This window comes from Gekko japonicus, unplaced genomic scaffold (assembly GCF_001447785.1).
Source record: "Gekko japonicus isolate JY-2015 unplaced genomic scaffold, Gekko_japonicus_V1.1 scaffold1202, whole genome shotgun sequence".
NCBI classification, from domain to species: domain Eukaryota; kingdom Metazoa; phylum Chordata; class Lepidosauria; order Squamata; family Gekkonidae; genus Gekko; species Gekko japonicus.
The window spans coordinates 110,265-131,388 of NW_015175394.1; the positions used below are offsets into that span (position 1 = coordinate 110,265).

The window sequence follows — 21,124 nt, forward strand, 5'->3', positions numbered from 1 at the left end:
GGCGGCAGACCCGGCACCGGCGGACCCCCCGGCATCGGCGGTTGCACAGGCACTTGCAGAGGCGGTCTCACCGGCGGCTGCACAGGTACCTGCTGCGCGGGAACTCCCGGTGCTTGCAGCGGAGGTCCCATCAGTGGTTGAGCAGGCATCGGCGGCGCGGGAAATCCCGGTGCAGGAGCAACTTGTTGCTGCGCGGCGTGTGCGTCAAGGAAATTAGCCATTCTAACGTCCATCATTCCCGGCAGACCTTCCATCACATCCTGGAATGCCCGCATTAAGTCTCTCACCGAGTCTTCCAGTTCTGCTAGTCGTTCCCCGGTAGTTTCCTCCGGGATGGGGTCCCGAGGTCGATAGTCCGGGGGTGGGTCATAGTCCTCTTCCGTTTGGAAGGCTCCGGTGCCCTCCTCATCTTCTGCGTGGCCTCGCGGCCCCGATGGCTCGAACATCCACTCCTCGAGGTCTTGCTTGGAACTCCCCTTCTCCGAGGTAGTCCCCGGCTCCGGGAACAATCCCTTGTCAAACAGACTCTCACGTAATCCGCTCCCCCGACGGGAGTACACCTCTCGGGTGCCCTGAGTGTTGTACATAGTCCAGTCATCCTGCTGTTGAGTCTTCCGCGGACCCCAGTGCGAAGGGGTCGGAGGCGGCCAAGACAGATGTGCAGGCAAGCGGGGAATCGTTCCCCCCACGGCACCCTCCACCGAGGCTGCAGTCGTGAACACCAAAGGAGCGGAGGTATGTGGGACCGATCCTGAGTCCCCCTCCGTGTTATGTAGGTTTCCCTCAGTTCCGCTCATGATCTTGCCAGATTCGGAACGATAGGAGAAAGAGAGTTCTAACAATATGTTGGATCCCCAAGCATCGAGAATAAATCCACGTTTTCAAGAAAAGCAAAATTTATTTCAAAGCGTTGAAGACATACTCAAACACGTTCTTTGTTAGAACTGGGGATACACAGTTAGGTCAAGCATAATAAAGGAAATTCAAACAGATACAGATCCAATGAATAGCATTCCCGCTGGCGGGCTAATGAAACGGTTGCGCGCCCAGTCCATGGGAACCAGGCAGAACATCAGACAAAACACAGGTGCAGTACTCATGAGAAAAGCAATAGGCAAGCATTACAGCATCTTCTCCCCCACACAACCTCCAGCAGTTATCTTGTGCATTCCAACGCAGGAGCAGGATGATAGAAAACAAGCCGGGTGCAACAGGGAAAGGATATGTACACAGAGGTCACAGAAAACAGAATGGCAGCTTGCTGACAGTAATTTATTGTATTTACTGTTTTATTGTATTTTAATGCTTGTACACCAGCTTGAGCCAGTTCCCCCGGCAAGGTGGGATATAAATTGAAAATAATAAATAAATAAATAAATATTCCTAATCCTCCAACCCCCAAAGAGGACATTTTCATCAGGCTTTTAAAAAAACAGAGACCAAAAGAGGACAGACACCAAAAAAAGAGGACATGTCCTCTAAAAAGAGGATGTCTAGTCACCCTAATTTAGGGCAACTAACAAGTTACATCACTCTGGACATATTTTATACCCTTGTTTCCAGTGGTGTTCAGTTTGAACCCCCACTCTGCAGTGGAAGCTTGTCAGGTAACTTTGGGCCAGCCACACACTCTCAGCCTAACCTACCTCACAGGGTTGTTGGGAGGATAAAATGAAGGAGAGGAGAATGATATAAGCCACTTTGGGTCCCTGTTGGGCAGAAAGGCAGGGTATAAGTAAAGTAAATTATAATGAGCAGTCTTCTTTGCTTTAAACTTGGTATCTATCCATATTTGAGGCATGTTTAAACATGCATTTCACTTTGGTTGTCTGCACTGAATACTCACAAAACTCATGTTTTTGTGCTGGAAAATAAGTACAATGGGCAAGGGGGTTGACTGATTTTGAAATGGGGGGATTAAAAAAATTGAAATGTATGGATTATTTATCAACCTTCAACTGCCTGGACTGTATAGTTTTCTGCCAGCAGTTACAGATATTGGAATATGTTCATGTACTACAGACTGTGGCATCCTATGCTAATATACAGAGTATGTTTTAGGTTTTACCATCTGCGAGGTAATGAAAACAAATTGTAAATAGAAAACACAAGTTTTGTCGTAAACAGAGGAGTATATTATTTGGACAGCAACAGTCTTTTATAAGCTCAGTGCAACTAGCAGCATATTTGTACAACAAAATTTGTAACAATTAACTTTTAACTATGTAGAGTATATGTAAATATTACGCATGCTAAAATATACACAAACTGAAAATGTTGTGTATCTGTATCATGCACAGGAATGATTGTCGTCCATAAAAATATACTATGTAACTTTGTTACAGCATTCCCCTTAATTCAAAAAGAGAAGATATTTCATTGGAGTTTTTTTCAGTGCTCCCCCAAAAGTTGTGGGTGGGAAGGACACCGGAAAATACTCTTGTTTCATTTTTCTCCCAGGCTTTCATATCTCTAGGTAGAGTTAGTTGTATCCTTGTTTAAATCTGTGCAGGATAAGTTTAGCAGCTTTCCCCCATCTCCATTTTCCATGACTGGTCAGCTCTCAAATAGTTTAGTGCGCGGCCAGCTCACCTGTTAATCCTGTGTAAAGATAAGCGATTTTCAGATGTGTTGAGTACGTGTTGTACTTGTGCAGATCTTGTGTGTGAGAGCTACTGAGAAATGGGTAGGAGACAGAAGCATGATAGAAAATTATATCAGAGGCACTTTGTGATGTTGGCGCTTTCATCTTACACCATCGAAAATGTCAGCCAAATTTGAGTTCTGGAACAGTAAGGCTATAGAAATAATTTTAAAAATCTCCACTGTTATTAGACATTTGCCCCACTTTTAGTCTTGAGATTGTCAATAGCGGGCTCCTGGTTGTTAATTGCTGGATAATATTTGTCAGTAGGTGGTTTAATCTCAGGGAGGGGCAAGGCCCGGTTCTCCTGTTTGTAATAATGGTCTGGATTTTTTTCTCCCCAGCAGGATAATGGCTCCCATTCAGCTTTTCTTTTTCAGATAAACATCTGACCTTACCTGGAGTTGCATAATATTTTACTGATTGCACACTACAGCTGTGCAATAATGATCCACATAAGTATTTATGCACTTTTTTGCCCTTTAAAAGCTAGTGCGGTGTTGTGAGTAGAGTGCTGACTAGACCCTGGAAGGTCTGGTCTCAAATTCCCACTCACCTCGAAACTCTGTGGATAACCTTGGACCTATTGGGAGAATAAAATGAAGGAGGGGAGAGCCATCTGTACGCTCAAGGCTCCTAAGTGAAAGGGAGAGATTAATTTTTTTTAAAAAAACAAACTGATGTCTTGTTCAGAAAACTAGTTGCACAGATTATAAAAAAGTTTCCTTTGGAAACTTTCCATTACCTTCTGACAGCCAGCATGGTGTAGAGGAAGAGAAGACATTGGAGTCTCAGAGCGGCGTACAGTCTTCTTCCCTTCCCTTCCCCACAACAGACACTCTCTGAGGTAGGTGGGGCTGAGAGAGCTCTGAAAGAACTGCTCTTGAGAGAACAGCTCTGAGAGAACTGTGACTGACCCAAGGTCACCCAGCAGCTGCATGTGGAGGAGTGGGGAATCAAACCCAGCTCTCCAGATTACCCCAAACTGTAACAGTTAAGAACGACGGACTCTAATCTGGAGAACCAGGTTTGATTCCCCTCTCTTCCATATGCAGCCAGCTGGATGCCCTTGGGTCACTTTGAAACTCCTTAAAGTAGAGAAAAATGGGGTATAAAACCCACCTCTTATTCTCGGCCACATACCAGGTTCCTCAGTGAAACTCCTATCTCCTTATAAATAGTATTGTCAGATACTTGGGGCTGGGAGGGGAGGCATGCTTTTTATTCTAAATTGGTTCACAATGTAAAAAGATTATACCCATATGCAGAATATGCTGTTTAAGTGTACTTATGGTGGTAGTGGTGTCAAGTCACAGCAGACTCATGGCGGCCCCGTAGGGTTCTCAAGGCAAAAGACTGAACAGAGGTAGTTTGCCGTAGCCTGCCTCTCCATAGCAGCCATTGACTTCCTTGGTGGCCTTCCATCCAAACACTAACCAGGGCCGACCCTGCTTAGCTTCTGAGCATCCAGGTTAGGGCTTAAGTCTACCTATTCACAGACATTAATGGTAATTGAGATGGAACTAAGCAAACACTCCCAAAGGGTGCGACTTTAGGTTCCAAAGAACTCTGGGCAAGTCTGGAACTCCAGAGCTGTTGTGGGGACAGGGAGAAGAGCGCACGATCCGTGAGCTCTGTTGGCTGTCTCCTCTTCAATGTGAGTGCAGCAGTTTGTGGTGGGCCAGATAGGCGCTCTGAAAACCATCCATATGAAACGTATTTGCTTTTTGTGAGACTTTGTAGAACGACTCGCCCACCCCCCAGTGTAAACTAAAAAGAGCAAGAAGACCGCTTCTTGCTTCTCTTCCTTCTGGAGAATGCAATCTATGTTTATAGAAATAGATTATTAAAATCTACTGACTGTTGGCGTTTTTGTTTCTGTATTGGAGGCATCACACAATAATTTATGATGTATTAAAAAAATAATTGATGATCTATTCTGTGACCTGGATAGCCCAGGCTAGCCTGATCTCATCAGATCCTGGAAGCTCAGCAGGGTCAGCCATGGCTAGTATTTGGAAGGGCGACCTCCAAGGAATGCCATGGGCGTGACACAGAAGCAGGCAATGGCAATCCACCTCTGAAATGTCTCTTGTCTTAAAAACAAGTCTAGCTTGCCAGCTAGTGGTGCATAATGCTAAAAGAGCGGGAAATTCCGGCTGCCACACAATCGTAGGATCTCCTGGCTACTACACACAATGCCATACAATAATAATTATTATGATCCATTTGCTAAGCAAATTACCCATGACTGTTAATTACCAATAGGGTCCTGCCATCTTTCCTACTGGATCAGGCTGTTGGTCCCATATCTCACCCCCCAAGACCTGGCTACAGTGACCCATGCAATGGTCAGTTCCAGGTTGGATTATTGGAACTCTATGTGGGGCTGCCCTCGACTCTGCTCTGGAAGTTGCAGCTAGTGCAGAACACGGCAGCATGGGTGTTGACAGCGACGCCTGTGCGGGCTCACATCCACCCAGTGCTGCGCCAATTGCACTGGCTGCCTGTTGAATACTGGATCCATTTCAAGGTGCTGATACTTACCTTTAAAGCTCTATACAGCCAGGGGCCAGCATACCTTTGAGACCACCTTTCCCTATATGAGCCCTGTAGAGCACTAAGGTCTACTAATCAACATATTTTGGTAGTCCCTGGCCCCAGGGACGTCCGACTTGCCTCAACTAGGGCCAGGACCTTTTCAGCCCTGGCCCCCGCCTGGTGGAATGAGCTCCCATATGAGATCAGGGCCCTGCGGGGTTTATTACAATTCCACAGGGCCTGTAAGATAGAGCTCTTCCACCGAGATTTTGGTTGAGGTGGCGAATATCCTCTCCCTCTGGCTGGCCCCCCATCAGTGGCCTGGATTCTTAATTCCATCTTAATCGCTAAGCTATCTGATATCTGTTTAGAGTTTACATGGTATTTTAGAATTTGTGATATTTTATACTGTTTAAGTGGTTTCAACTGTATTGTATAATATTGTTGGAACCTGCCCTGAGCCTGCTAGCGGGGAGGGCAGGATATAAATCCAAATAAACCCTGCTTAAGTGGCCTGGAAAGTCTGGCTACTGGCTGTTTCAATTAGATAGAGATTCTTTTGCAATGCAGTCTCTAAAAAGATGCTGAAAACACTGATCACATGAAGCTGCCTTTTGTTGAATCAGACCAATGGTCCATCAAGGTCAGTATTGTCTGCCAGTGGCTCTGCAGGGTTTGAGGTACTGGTCTTTTGCATCAACTAGTACCCAATACTTTTAACTGGAGATGCTGGGGACTGAACCTCTGGGACATTCTGCACGTCAGGCAAATGCTCTACTGCTGAGCCACAGGCCCCCCCCCCCGTCCTTAGGTAGCGCCTGTTCTTGGCTGGTGAACACAGTTATAGTAAAAGTTAGAATCATTTAGCCACAGCAGCATAATGGCTTCCACTTGCTCTTTGTTTCTCCTTCAGATAAACACCTGTCCCTACCTGCATTTAGAAAAAAGTATGGTTTTGTTTGAGGTTCTCCCCCCCCCCAACACATACACAAGTAACTGGAAAGTAAATGGGACTCCCTGCTGACTTTCAGTGTTGTTTATTTTCAGTAGTTGTGTTTTTATTTAGAGTCTGATTGCTCAAGTGTTTTGTGAAAAGGCAAGGCATTTGCCTACACATCTGTGTAGGGTGACATTGTCGGGCAGTTGATTCAGTTTTTTGAAAAATGTCTGCGTGTGTGAAGAAAAAAAAGAGAGGTAAGTAGCTTTCAGTGACATGATTGATATTTCTGTACTGTGACACAAAGCTGTTGATTTCTGATCCAAATCATTGCTTTTTACAGCAGTTTGATCAAGGATAGTACCACCTTTTCCATGACATACACGGGAAACCTCGGCATTTGCAATTGTGGGTCTCATCTGTCTGCAGTGCAGTCATAATACTTTTCCAAGCCAGCGTTGAGTCCTTAGCCATTGAGAAACAGTTAATTATTTACATTTCCCTCGAGCTTGTAGATATCTTCTCTGGAGATCCTGCAAAAAGAAATTTGTGGGAGTGTTTTTAAAAGTTAGGCCGCTTCTCATACTACAATTAAAAGTATGCCTAAATGTATAAAGTGTCAGCATGAGGAGGATGCGTGTGAACGCACATAACTCTAATCAGAGAGCGAGGTTTGACTTTGTCCAGGGTACACTTGGGAGCAGGTGTGGGTTCTGTAAAATGTGTTGTGCGGAATGGCCTTTAACAAAGCTTAATGCCTGTCAAGATCAGTATTGTCTGCTATGACTGGTGGCAGCAGCTTCCCCAAGTTTTTGATAGAGGTCTTTCACATCATCTACTCTTTTGACTGGCCATGTCAGGGACTGAGGCCGAGGCCTTCTGCAGACAAAGGAGTGTTCTTCTACTGAGCCCACAGCCCTTCTCTAAATTGAGCTGTACTGAGCCCACAGAACAAGAAATGAACACACAAAAGGAAGTTAAGTGGTATCCTCTCTAGGATGAACCAATGTTTGCTGGGATTGCAAACATCTGGTCTTGATGGGAAAATCTTGATAGTAAGACACCTTTCCTTCTCTGTTATCAATCAGGGTTCTTAGAGTTTTCACAACATTTGTTTTTGCTCGCCTGTGTAACCTCCTCCTCCCAGCACAATTAAACTGCTAGCAATCCACTTGACACAATCCTTGTTGTAACGTTTATGTTTCCTTGTTTTAAAGAATGCCCGGAGCTTTGGGTTAACATGTAGAGCTGTCACAAGGAGAAGGAAGTGGGTATTCCAGCTCATGTCCAAGATGGAACTCATAATGCCAGCTAAATCCTATATTTTCGACGTTCAAACATCTTACAGTACAGTATTACAAGTTGGTAGCATGCATAAAACTGTGCCACTTTAGTTAATTGGGTATGGTATATGTCAAGAGTCCGTAGTGCTACAGTATTATCCTGCCAGATTTCAGTGGCTGCCTGTCTGATCTCTTCAATGGCATATTTGTATATATGCATAATTCAGTCTTTCAGATCCCTCTTCTTGACAGCTGGCTGAATAGGAGTGCTCTATGCCATTTGCTTGATGATGGGGGGGGGGGGTTTCCTTCTCAGACTGGGCAGTGCGTATGTGAAGATTTGCTTTCCTGAGCTAGAAATCTGCATCTTTGTGCTGATCGGCTTCCTTTGGGTGGCATACAGCACATCGTCAAGGAGACTTGCCATGTGGCATTTGTGCTGCCTGGATTTCAGGCTTCTGCCAGGCACGTACCCACTCCTGCGCCAGTCAGCATAAGCTGGTATTTTTTTAGTAGGTCGCTGGCCCATATGGCCTTCCAGTGCAGTGACACCATTGGCTAACTGCAGCTCCTTAGCCAGGTGGGTGAGAGTGAAGTCAGAACCGCATAAAGACATGGGCCTATCAGTGCGGAGAGACACTTGTGTACGCTGTCAATTTCTCTCTAAATAAATGCGAAAATGTCAAATGCCTTCTCTGCATGGCATTTGCCAAGAACTAAGCCCTATAAGAAAAGGGATTAATTGGTTCTGCAGTCTAGCATTATTGCTGTCACCAGTGGAGGGTATGGCAGGGCTCACTGATGAGTACTTCCATTTTGGAATGATGTAGTTTGTATCTCTCAAGTAATGCTTCAGGTAAGGGGAATGAGTTTTTTTTTTTAGAAAGCACTAAGAAATTCAGCATGGTCTCTATATGCGTCATGTCAGGAAAGGCCTTTGAGAAGGAAAATGCACCTCATTTTTAAGATTGCAGGCAATTGTGCTTTACCTTTTTCCTATTATCCATAGTATTGCTTCTAAAGAATAATAAATGGGCATGAATTAAGCATGCCATTATAGCTGATTTATAGCTTTGTCACGTCCAGCCAATGGAAGAAAATAAAATGCAGTATTTAAATTTTTGTGGGGAAGGGAGTTTGACGAGAGCTCTTGGTTTGTGTTTGGAAGTTCTATGTGCTCTGCTTTGATTCCCGCCCCCCTCCCTTAAGTCTAGGGTTGCCAATGCCCCTGGAGCAGAATGACCTGTCTAATAGAAGCCTCATGTGCCCTTGCTTCCTGGTGTTGTATCGGCTGCATTGGCTGTTGCTTTGTTCTGGACTCAGTTAAAGGTGCTGGTGTTGTCCTTAAGGCCCATATCAGCTTGGGTGCCTTCATCCATGTCAACCTGCCTGATAGATAGTGCCTTCCTGCAGAGCGTTTCGGGTGAGTGGCTGTGTTGGTCTGCGGAAGAAGAGCAAGGTTCAAGTCAAGTCGGGTCTCAAAGGCCAACAAGATTTCCAGAGTATAAACTTCCATGAGCCAAAGCTATCTTTGTTGGCTATAAACTTCTGATGGATCCCCATTCTCATTTGTATCTGACAAAGGGAGCTTTCGCTCTGGAAGCTTATACCCTGGAAAACTTGCTGCCCTTTAAGGTGCTCCTGGACTCAAATCTTGCCTTCCGGCAGGAACCAACCAAGTGAGTCTGGTCATTGTAGCTTAGTCTGATTTCTGTAGTTCTTGTTATTATTTTAACACTCTTCATTGTGGGTGCTTTGTGGTACACTCCAGTGAACCCGCTATGGCTGGGCCTGAAACTAGGTTGAAGTGACACTTCTGATCTTTTTAATTTCAGAAACAAATTCAACCCACAGCTTGTGTGGCTTCTTTCTGGTAGTGTCTCAGGAAGCTGATCAAAAGTGGAGCTGAAGGGAAAGCAGTGTGGGAGGGATAAGAATAGATAATAAGGTGCTTGGAGGATTGAAGAAGAAGAAGAGATTGGATTTATACCCCGCCCTTCACTACCCAAAGGAGTCTCAGAGCGGTTTACAAACTCCTTTCCCTTCCCCTCCCCACAACAGACACCCTGTGAGGTGGGTGGGGCTGAGAGAACTCTGACAGAAACTGCTCTTTTTCAAGGACAGCTGTGCCAGAGCTTGTGATTGACCCAAGGTCACATCAGCAGGTGGAGGAGTGGGGAATCATACCCGGTTCACCCAGATTAGAGTCCGCACACTTAACCACTACACCAAACTGGCTCTCCAGTGCTTGGTACCCATGGACAAAGAAGCTGGAGCCCAAAATAACAGAAGTGCTATAATTCAGGGGTGTCGAACTCATTTGTTATGAGGGCTGGATCTGACATAAATGAGACCTTATTGGGCCAGGCCATGTGTGTCATAAAATGTAATGCCAGGTAGTGGAGATATAAACTTTATAAAAGACACAAACACAAAGATTTTTTTTACTTAAAATAAAAACATGCTTAAAACATTCGCTCTGTAAGTGGCAAACCTACTTTTGATTTATTGACATTCACCACAGAAATCTCATGCTCAGAGTTCTGAGTCTAGGACGTAGGTTAAAACATGAAATGGCTGAGTGAGTAAGAGAGTCTGGTGAAGCAAGCTATGATGCATCAGCAGAACTGGAAGCAGGAGATGGCCAGTTCCACTGTTGGCCTGATGGAAGCTCTCTGGGGGCCTGCTACGGCCCCCGGGCTGCATGTTTGACACCCCCGTGCTACATATTCCAAGGGAAGTTGATCAGGTGTGCTTTGGGGCCAAAAGGTTCTGATTCAGATTATGATTCCAAATCCTTTTTCTTCATCTGTTAGTTTGGGCTGCGTGGGCAAAGATGACAAATGCGTTCAAAATCCCTAGTTATAAAGAAACTGGGCTCCCAGATGAATCTCATGCACATGGAAAGCGTAAAACACAAACACAGAGCTCATAGTTCTGATCTGGTTTCAGCTACTTCTGCGAACTCTGAAACTCTGAAATTACCAGTTTCTTTGGCAAAATTCAGTAAACTCCTGGTTTGTATATTGTGTCACTCATAGATGCAGATGCAGTTTGACATGAACTGGGAGGACCTAAGTTCAAATCCCCACTCAGGCATGGAGCTTGTTGGATGACCTTAAGCCAATAATTCTTCTCTAAACCTAGTCTACCTTACAAGGTGGTTGTGGGGATAAAGAGGAGTGGTGGAATCCATCCTGTCTCAGATCCTTGGAGGACAGGTGGCATAAAAAATGATGCTGAAAGTGATATTTGAACCATTGGTACATACGTGGGCTGCCTTCTGCTGAATCAAACCATTGATCTGTCAAGGTCAGTATTCTGTAGTCAAGGCTGGCAGCGGCTCTCCAGGGTCTCAGGCAGAGGTCTTTGACATCATCTGTTGCCTGATCCTATTAAGTGGACTGAACCTGGGACCTTCTGCATGCCAAGCTGATGGATGCTTCACCACTGAGCTGCAGCCCACTCAGACTGCAAGTTAACAAACACCAGTCAGCATATGAATTCAGCTCCCTACAATTTTTATTTCAAAGCAGAAATCCCAGTATTTGTAGCTTTCCTGTATCCTGAATTTTTCCCCCCCACCCTTTGGACACATTAATAAAACTTTCTGCTTTAATAGATTAATAATTTAATTAATGTAATTTAATTTATTTAATTTAAATTTAATTAATAAACCATTGCCATAATCAGTCACGGGGTGGTGGTGGAATAATGAAGCACAAAGTAACTCAGTTGCAGGTATTTGAAATGGATGTGGTACCATGAATGTGGTACCATTAATAATTAATAGTGGTTGCTTTCAGGACTTCTGTAGAATGGCGCGTGGTTCATATTTATTTTTATTTATTATTTATTCAATTTATACCCCGCTCTCCCTGCCAGAGCAGGCTCAGGGCAGCATACATAAAAGTCAAAGCACATAAAAATAACAATTCTATAACAGTTATAAAAACCCAAACGATCATAAAGTGCTAGTAACAACAAAACTAATAATAATAGTAGTGCATAGAGATGGCAGAACAATCACGTTGGAATATTCAGAGTACCTGTTAAAGCTTCAAACTGATGGTGCCTTTTAATCCCTGCCTTTCCAAGTCGTCACACTGTTTTTGTGCCAAAGCGACAAAGTCCTAAGGCTGTATGAAGGCTAACTGTGTGTACTTCTGTTTATGCAGGCTTCGATTCTGACAATTCGTCGGGGGAATTTTCAGAAGCGACTCATAAAGGTGACGTGGATATCCACCAGACCAGTAGGACCGGGAGACACAATGGAGATGGGCAGGTGCAAGAGAACGGCATCAAGAAACACAGGTATTCCAGAGTGCAGGCCGAACAGTGGTCTCTGAGCAGTTCGAATATGGTTAAGATTTTTCCCAAGGATTTTTTTTCTCCGCTAAAGGAAGAGTAGTGGCTTGATACCCAGGCAATGAAGTTCATGTACTTGATTCCCATTTCCTGGGAAGAAACGGGCAATTGCTGCTACAATACAATTTTAGAGTTCTAATAGGGAATGAAGGTGGATGTTGGCTTGCCTTCAGGTTGACCTGTACCTAGAAACCTTTGTTTTTAGCATATAATAACTGCTTGTCCAAAGCCATTTCGAAAACAATGTATAAAACATCATTAGAAACAAAACTAACCAACCTCCCTCCCCCGCAGCTGAAGATCTTAAAAGTCCGTCTTCCACAACTGTACTTGGGGACTGTGTGTCATTGCGAAGTAGCCTGAACCCAACTACAATTAATCATGTACAAGCAGGGTAATCACAAGGACTGGGGGCTTCTAATTTCCTCTTCTCCCACTATTTCCTGTTTTCTTTCCCTGAAAGCCCCAATAATCTCTTTTGCATTTCCTGCTTTCCTTTTAAAGATTTTGTTTGCTTGTTTTAGATTTCAGATTTTCCAGCAAACCCTGGGTTTAACTCACTGAAAATGTCGAGACAGTGTGTGACTGCAATAAAGAAGGCCAATGCTATGCTGGGGATTATTAGGAAGGGTATTGAAAACAGATCAGCCAATATCATTATGCCCCTATATAAATTAATGGTGCGACCTCATTTGGAATACTGTGTGCAATTCTGGTCACCACACCTTAAAAAGGATATTATAGCTTTGGAAAAAGTGCAGAAAAGGGCAACTCGAATGATCAAAGGGTTGGAACACTTTCCCTATGAGGAAAAGTTAAGGCGCTTAGGTCTCTTTATCTTGGAGAAACGACGACTGAGGGGTGACATGATTGAGGTTTATAATATTATGCATGGGAAAGAGCAGGTAAAGAAAGAGGTACTCGTGGGGACTCCATGAAATTGCTGAGCGGTCGGGTTAGAACGGATAAAAGGAAGTACTTCTTCACCCAAAGAGTGATTAACACTTGGAATTCACTGCCACAGGAGGTGGTGGTGGCTACAGGCATGGACGGCTTCAAAAGGGAATTAGATAAGCATATGGAGCAGAGGTCCATCAGTGGCTATTAGCCACAAGGTATAGATAGGGACTCTGGGGCAAGTGATGCTCTGTCATCTTGGTGCTTGGGGGCGTCAACAGTGGGAGGGCTTCTAATGTCCTGGCCCCACTGGTGGACCTCCTGATGGCACTGGTATTTCTGGCCACTGTGTGATACAGAGTGTTGGACTGGATGGGCCTTTGGCCTGATCCAACATTGGCATCTCTTATGTTCTTATGTTTTTTTTCTCAGGTTTGTGGGAAGATCTGTCTTGTCTGTCCATTGCTAATTTGGTCCCCATAAGCAGGAGGTCTCAGTTCCTAGGGGTTCCTGTCAACCCCGGTGGGTGTGCAACTATTAGTAGGAAGATGCAACCTTCAAAGTTTTACTGATACAAATTAACAGAACAGAGTTTGAGTCCAGTGGCACCTTTAAGACCAACAAAGATTAATTCTGAGTCTAAGCTTTCATTTGCATGCACACTTCTTCAGATCTGAAGAAGTGTGCATGCACATGAAAGCTTAGACTCAGAATTAATCTTTGTTGGTCTTAAAGGCGCCACTGGACTCACTTTGTTCTATTGCTTCAGACCAACACTGCTGCCCACCTGATACAAATTAAACAGTTTATTGGAGGGCATTACTGCATAATACACTACAAAAGCAAATTGCAAACTGAATCAGGTGCATGATGCAGGAATATATATGAAACAGGCATGGATGCAAAACTATTAGGTGCAGATGGTTACAGAAAATAATATACACAGATAAACAGGCAGTGCTGAAGCATGACTAAATAAAGTACAATTTTAAAATCAGTGGAGGAAACACTACGTGGTGGAAGTATGAACCACAAATCACTAAACCTTTAGTGCCCTTGAAATACAAAGTTGCAAATATGGCACCAAATTTAATGTATACTAGCGAGTCTAAAACTAAATGTTAAACCATTAACTGCCACAGTATCGTACAGTCTGGTGTAGTGGTTAAGTGCTCAGACTCTAATCTGGGAGAACCAGGTTTGATTCCCCACTCCTCCACTTGCACCTGGCTGGATGACCTTGGGCAAGCCATAATTCTGGCACAGCTGTTCTTGAAAAAGAGCAGTTTCTGTCAGAGCTCTCTCAGCTCCACCTACCTGTTTAAATCCTTTCTTCTGTGCTGTTTCACTGATTTGAGATCTTTTTTCTGGAGCTGATGTTTGCTCCCGGGAGACATGTGACATAGACTACAACCAGCAGTTGCATGTTCCACTTAGTTTGCAGATGATTTCTGTCCCTGTTCTGATGAACTAAAGTAACCAAGTTACTCCTTTTAGGTTATGTGAGCAGCTGTTGTTTGAGAGATAATTTCAAATGCTTTGGTAACTAATTTTCTGCTCTGGTGTTTGCTTAGGAGGCATGGCTTTCAGAGGTCACACATGGGGAGGCTACATTGAGCCTACATCAATGGAGCACATTAGTAGGCGGCTCTGAAAATCTTGCCTGCTTATCTGTTAATGCTTACAGAATTATCACTGCAAAGCAAAGCTGGCTTTTAAGTCATAAATGTTAGATTAATCCAATGCTTCTCTTGGAAGTCTGATAGAAGGAGAAGAGTTGTTTAGTCTCATAGTGGCTTACAATTGCCAGTTTGGAGTAGTGGTTAGATGCGCGGACTCTAATATGGGAGAACCAGGTTTGATTCCCCACTTCTCCACTTGCACCTGCTGGATGACCTTGGCCAAGCCATAGTACTGGCACAGCTGTTCTTGAAAAAGAGCAGTTTCTGTCAGAGCTCTCTCAGTCCCACCTACCTCACAGGTTGTCTGTTGTGGGGAGGGGAAGGGGAAGGAGCTTGTAAGCCACTCTGAGACTCTGAGTGAAGGGTGGGGTATAAATCCAATCTCTTATTATTATTATTCTGGTTATAGATCAGTTTCCTAGCAAGCAAGTGGATGCAGTTCCATAGCTATCTGTTGAGCATCCAGGAAGGCTGAAGAGGCAGGACTTCCCCAGGCTTGTGAGCCTCTCAGCCCCCAGACTCCTGAGAATTAAGAGGAGGAGAGGGAGGATAGGCCTTTGGAGGCCTCAGGTCTTCAAAGCATGAGGATCCTAAACAGAAAAGCTACTTCTGCCCTGAAAAGAAAAACTGCCCCCAAAGTAAATCTGTTTCTAAACCTTCCTTCCTCCTGGCCTTTTGTAGGTTTCCCTTGGACAGGGGCAAGGTTACATGACTAAACTGGAATAAAATGCTCCCAAGCTTGTCAAATACTTTCTCCTGCCACTAGACCAATCACTTCTTGTGCGTGATCTAACTGCAACACAGTCCAGCTTTCAGCGATGAGCTATTTTTATTTATTTATTTATTTATTTGGATTTCTATCCCGCTCTCCCCGCAGGCTCAGGGCGGCTAACAAGGGCATAATGCCAGATAATAACAATAAAACAGTAAAATTCTGACTAAAATTACAAAATAACCAATTAAATAATTAACAAAAGTTCTTAAAAGACTTTCCGGTGCTCTCTACTCATATCCAATTTCTTACAATCAAGATGGTGTTCTCCATGATATAGTTGCGTAACCGTACCCCCCTGTTGTCCCTAGGCATGTCCCACTCCCTCCGATGGAGCCCGCACCAGTGATGACAGTGTGCGGGAATTATAGGGCGTTGGTGGAACAGTGGTGGCGGCAGCTCCTATTCAAAAGCCTGGCGGAAGAGCTCCGTCTTGCAGGCCCTGCGGAACTGTACAAGGTCCCGCAGGGCCCGGATCTCCTCTGGGAGCTCATTCCACCAGATAGGAGCCGCCACCGAAAACGCCCTAGCCCTGGTCATCGCAAATTTGATAGTCTTGGGGCCTGGGACATCCAGTAGATTTTGATTCCCCGACCGTAGTGCCCTTGGGGGAACATGTGGGGAAAGGTGATCCCTTAGGTAGGCTGGTCCCTGGCCATATAGGGCTTTAAAGGTAACAACCAGCACTTTGAAGCGAATCCGGTACGCTATAGGCGTACCTCAAAGATAATTCCCATCACAGAATTTGCTTCCATGTGCTGCACTCTTAAGAGAAAGTTCGCATTCCTTACAATCATGGAATTGCTGGCAGTTTTCAAGTCGCAGCTAAATGAACACTTGTCAGGGATGCTTTAGGTTCTCATGGCATCTTAGCAGATGCTTAGCTTCGCTTAGTTGGCAAAGTTAATATTCCACTTGACACACCAGTTTCTGGGCTCCTTCAGCTGAATCGACAGATTTCCCCGAAGCCTTTAGAACAATGACACAAAATATGATTAAAAATCCAGCAATGCATTCTTTTCCTCATCCTATAATATTATGTAGGGTCAAACGTCATTGAGGTCATCTGGTGAAAGGGGTCTTCTGTTGTAAAAATCCATTTGGACAAACTTTAGGCAAGCTTAAGACAACTGGCCCACCCCCCTTAATAAACACATTCTGTCAATACTAAGAGGTACTTTCCCAGTGTTTACAGTTACTTGTGGTTAGATGTTCCTCATGGAATGTACACAGTCATTCCGTGCTGTATTGTTGCAGTCTCAGCAAAAGTCAGTTTTGAACGGCAAACTACACAGAATTAGGGTCTTGAATCCACTTTGTTCAAAGATGGAGGGCCAAAAACATACCAGTTTAACATCCATGGCCCCAGTTTCTGGATTTAAGTATCCACAGATCAGACCATGTTGAAAATTAGATATACTGATTCTTAAAGATGTTTCATTTCTTAAATAAAATGGAAGAGGTTCACCTACTTGTGTGGAGGCGGTTGTTCAACAAGATGACCACCTCACTTCAAGGCTGCCATGCCATTTGAACTCATCTGCAGTGGCCATGGCTAGTTAAGTTCTGGTTCAAAAAAAGGAGTAGCAACTGTTATGCGGGGTTGCTGTTTGGCATGATGAGCAAAGGAATTGTGGCTTGCTTTATGGTTTCGGGTTAAGACAGGCTAAAAATATTAGGGAAGGAACAGTGGACCATAATGGAGAACTAAGACTCATGTATCATATAGACATTGTACCTTTGGAAGCTCCAAGCTCCATGATTGTAAGGAATGCGAACTTTCTCATAAAGAGAGCAGAACATGAAAGCAAGTTTTGTGATGGGAATGATCTCTGTGGGTATAAAAATAACTCATTGCTGAAAACTGGATTGTGTTGCAGTCACATTAGGCAAGAAAAGTGATTTGGTCTTGTTGTAGAAGAAAGCAATTTATTCCAGCTTAGTCATGTAACCTTGCCCATCTTTGTTCTGTGTGATTAATACTAGCACTGCCATCACACATACTACTTGGGGAGTCAGTTTTGGTGCTTTGAGTGGACCTTAATTACAAGTGTAGGTGTGTGTACAGATAAAAGTACATGTATATAAAAAGATTCCAGTTTTAGAGTTGTTTTCATTTTACTTCCCTGCGAGTTTTAAAAATGCATGTAGGAAAGCGGATGGAAAACTGCCAAGTTGTATAACTTCATAATGATGCAGAAGTCTTGTACAGGTACAAGTCAGATTGTTGGAATCCCCAAGAAGACCTTGGGAATTTTTGATATTTTGTCTTGCATTTGTTTCTGACCTTATGAAGATCTGAAGCCACTTGCCCGCATGAGTGAAGAAGATCAGAAGTGATTGTTACAGACAAATGCTTTTAAAGAAGAATGAGTAGTGGCATTAACCTGTTGATTTGTTCTTTCTGCAGAACGGCATTACCTGCACCAATGTTTACTAGGAGTGATTTCAGCGTCTGGAGTATCTTAAAAAAGTGCATTGGACTGGTAAGCTAACGCCCCATTCTGATCAGGCTTGCCTGATGCTTTTGGTGAAATACTGTGTCATAGTGTAAGGTACAAGTACAGTAGCACCTTTGAAACCAGCAAGATTTCCCAGGCCAGAAGAGTTTGAGTGTCAAAGCTCTCTTTGTCAGATACCTGATGAAAGGAGCTTTGTCTCTTGAAAGCTTGTACCCAGCAAGTCTTTGTTGTTCTCTGAGGCGCTGCTGGACTCGAGTTTAGTTCTTGTACTGCAGACCAACATAACTATCCACCTGAAACATGTGTCTTAGTGTGTCTGAGCGTGAGGTGGGGTCAATTTGAGAGCCAACATAATATGGCAACCAGAACAGGACTTGGGAAGACCTGGGTTTGAATCTCCACTGCAGCCACGGAAGCTTCACTGTGTTACCTTCTGATTTAAAATTGTTTTTCTATTGTTTCACTGTTCCAGACCCCAAATTTAGCTGAAATTTTAGAAAGCGTGAGATTAAGTGCCAGCATCACAAAAGTGTCTTTTGTATAATTTCCCATCATGCTTCTGTCTCCTACCGATTTCTCAGTAGCTAGTCACTCTCTCTCTCTGTACTTAACCTACTTAACCTAAAAGTGTTTGTGAGGATAATATTGGTGGGAGGACCAAAAGGAAAAAAAATGCACACCCTTTTGAACGCTTTGATGGAAAGGCAGGATGGAAATGTAATAGCAGTTTGCAACATTTTCAGCTTGCATGTGCAAACACTTATGTGGAGCAGCAACACATAGGGGAAGTGAGGGGGAAGTGGGCTGCTTTGATTGTCCAAATTTGAAGTAGTTATGAAAAGGCCCAATAAAATCCTTCCTGCTCTTTTGTTTTGGCATCAGGGCAGTGACAGTTTTTTGTAATTTAAATGACATGACTTTGAATCTACTTGTGCCGGTTTGGTAAGCTTGAGCTTCTGGGCAGTAAGCTTAATTTCTGAATAATGTGATATTTGACACTTCGTTGGGACAGCTCGTTTTGACATGGCTGTTCATACTGATTCCAGATGTAGTCCAGCTCAAGTGTTACGCCAACAGCTTTATTTACAGCTGATGGCTTATTAAATTTAACGTGAGTCCTGGCCAGCTATACCAAGATCATGTCTGAACCCAGAGTTCCAGTAATGGAGACCACACGGGTGTTTTTCCAAAACAAATAATCTTTTTACTGAAGGATATCAAAGTCACATACACACAAAATAATCAGTCTCTCAATTTGCGTACACTCAAGGTTCCTTTAGAATTACAGAAATAGAAATAAAATAGTTTCTTATTTACTTGGAGGTAGGCAGGAAAATCGGTTCATACTTGCCTGTTTCCAGAAGTCTTGTCTGTTGCAAGGGAAAATTGGAGGGTAAGGAGTAGTTCTAGGGGTAGTTACTAATTCACACTGCTAGAACCAGCCAGCTAGTGTGGGGATCTCTTTGGCTGCGCATCCCAAAGAGATCCTGTAAAGACAAAGAGTTTTAAAGAAGGAAAGAGAAGGGGGGGGTAGTAGAATGTGGCTAGCCAAAAGACTTGCAGCATGGTCTTTGCATTGATGGTAAAATGTGGCTAGCAGAAACCTTAACGCATGGTCTTTGCGTTTTATAGTTGAATCTCCAAATGGGTGGCACCTTGCCAAACTGCAATCCCACCTATTTACAAGTCCATCCCATAGCTTTCCCTATTGGTGCATGTGGAAAGGGGCAGGTATTTTATGGGTTGGGCCAATATTTGAAACTCTACACTCTATCTCATGGAATACAATCTGGCCAGGTGTGAAGTCTCAGCTTCAGGGCATCTCTTTGTTGTGCTGATGAATCTTGGCTTTACCAGGCGAACAAGATACCATCAACAGGAAACAGCAATTCAAATGCAGATCAGATGCATGTACTGCGTGACATCTTGTCTTTTCAGTAATGGGGGAATTTCTCCTTCTTGGTTGTTGTTCTGCTCACAATGGCTAACATGTGCTTCTCCTTCCCATAATGCCTTGAGCTGAATGTGTGCAAGCTACATTAACATAAAATGCAGGCAAGTGTTCCCTGTGTGAAGGCTTTCACAGTAGGTGATGCAAGCAGCTTCCTTTGGCTTATGGTATACAAACGTGTGCACAGTCCACGTGTTCTGTGTGTAGCAGATATAAAACCATAAATTAGTCCATTTCTCAACACAAGCAACATGTATTTGAAGTCTCTTCCAGCTGTGTTGGAGCAAAGTGAAATCTTTAGCAAGTAATACATTTGTGCTATAAAACTTATAACAGAGGTTTGCTTTTGTAGGCTTAGTCTCGTGGCAGCCTATATTCACATATGTGCAGTTTGGAGATACCCCCCCCCCCCCCCCCAATTTTTGTCCTAAGGTTGACCAATGATGATACTTTGTCTCACTGGTTGAGAACTTGTCTTTTCCACACAATTTTTCCTTGCTTTTCATGTCCACCTTTAAACAGTTCCTGTAGACATTAATGAAAAAAACATGAACAAGAGCACTTTTGGTGTGCATGTTAGATATCTGGTGCCATTATTTTTTCTCCCACCCCTCTTTTCCCCCTTGTTTGTATTTTTTAAAGTGTGGGGATTTAAACTTCAAATTATTTCCTTTGAAACATGCATGTTGTGGGAGGGTGATTGAGCCAATTTGGTTGGTGCATGTCATAGAGACCGATTTTTTATTTTTTTATTTTTAATTAAGCCCAGATTTGTAACCCAGAGAACCTCTGAGAGTGGCATTAGATAGAGCGAGAAAGAAAAACAAGTAGAAATTGTCCCACTTATATGAACAGTCGTAGCCCCTTGGATCCAAATTTACTAAATAGTGAAATTAACAAGTGCTACACTTGATGACTAGTTTTATTTATTTATTTATTTTATCACACTTGTATACATCTAATTCTCAATGTGACCAAGTCTGTGAATACTGGAGATTGAAGCCATGAACAAGACAGATCTTTCTACAAACTAGGAAAATGGCCTAGGTTTGCAAAAAGATCTGAAATCTAAATTGTATCTCTCTCTCTCTCTCTCTCTCTCTCTCTCTCTCTCTCTCTCTCTCTCTCTGTCTGTCTGTCTGTCTGTCTGTCTGTCTGTGTAAATCATAGGGGTTTTAACCTCCCCCCCCAGCACCTGTAGCTTTTAGCAGTGAAGTAGCACCTATAACTTTATGAAACAAATGCTCTCAGTGGCCGTTGCTAGCCAATAACAGCATTTTCACCAGCCTTCAAGCCTTGGTTTGTGTCAGTTAAAGGCGGGGGGATGGCAGGGCCTTTTCCAGGCTGTTTTGGCTTTTGAGGGAGGACTCATCAGGGCCAGGCCTGGCAGCAGCCACTGGATAACTCACTACTATGTGACTTGCATGACTTACCCAGAACTGGCTGCTTGCTGCTGTTCAATAGCAACTACCCCTTGAAAGCCAGTGTTGTGTAGTTTCAGACTTGGATATGGGACATCCAGCTTCAGATCCCCACTCTGCTGTGAAACCTCACAGCGTGACCTTGGGCTGGAAGGAGAGAAGGAAG

The 21,124-nt window shown here is 43.7% G+C and overlaps 1 protein-coding gene across 2 annotated transcripts in view; it reads left to right on the top strand.

Annotated features, from left to right (window-relative positions):
- OSBPL2 (oxysterol binding protein like 2) overlaps positions 1-21,124 on the top strand; it is a 152,062-nt gene that overhangs the window by 77,658 nt on the left and 53,280 nt on the right. For both annotated transcript variants that reach the window (XM_015425669.1, XM_015425668.1), the window contains 2 exons: positions 11,584-11,719; positions 17,535-17,610. In XM_015425669.1, coding sequence (XP_015281155.1) covers positions 11,584-11,719; positions 17,535-17,610 — 212 coding nt within the window. The remainder of the gene's footprint in view (positions 1-11,583; positions 11,720-17,534; positions 17,611-21,124) is intronic.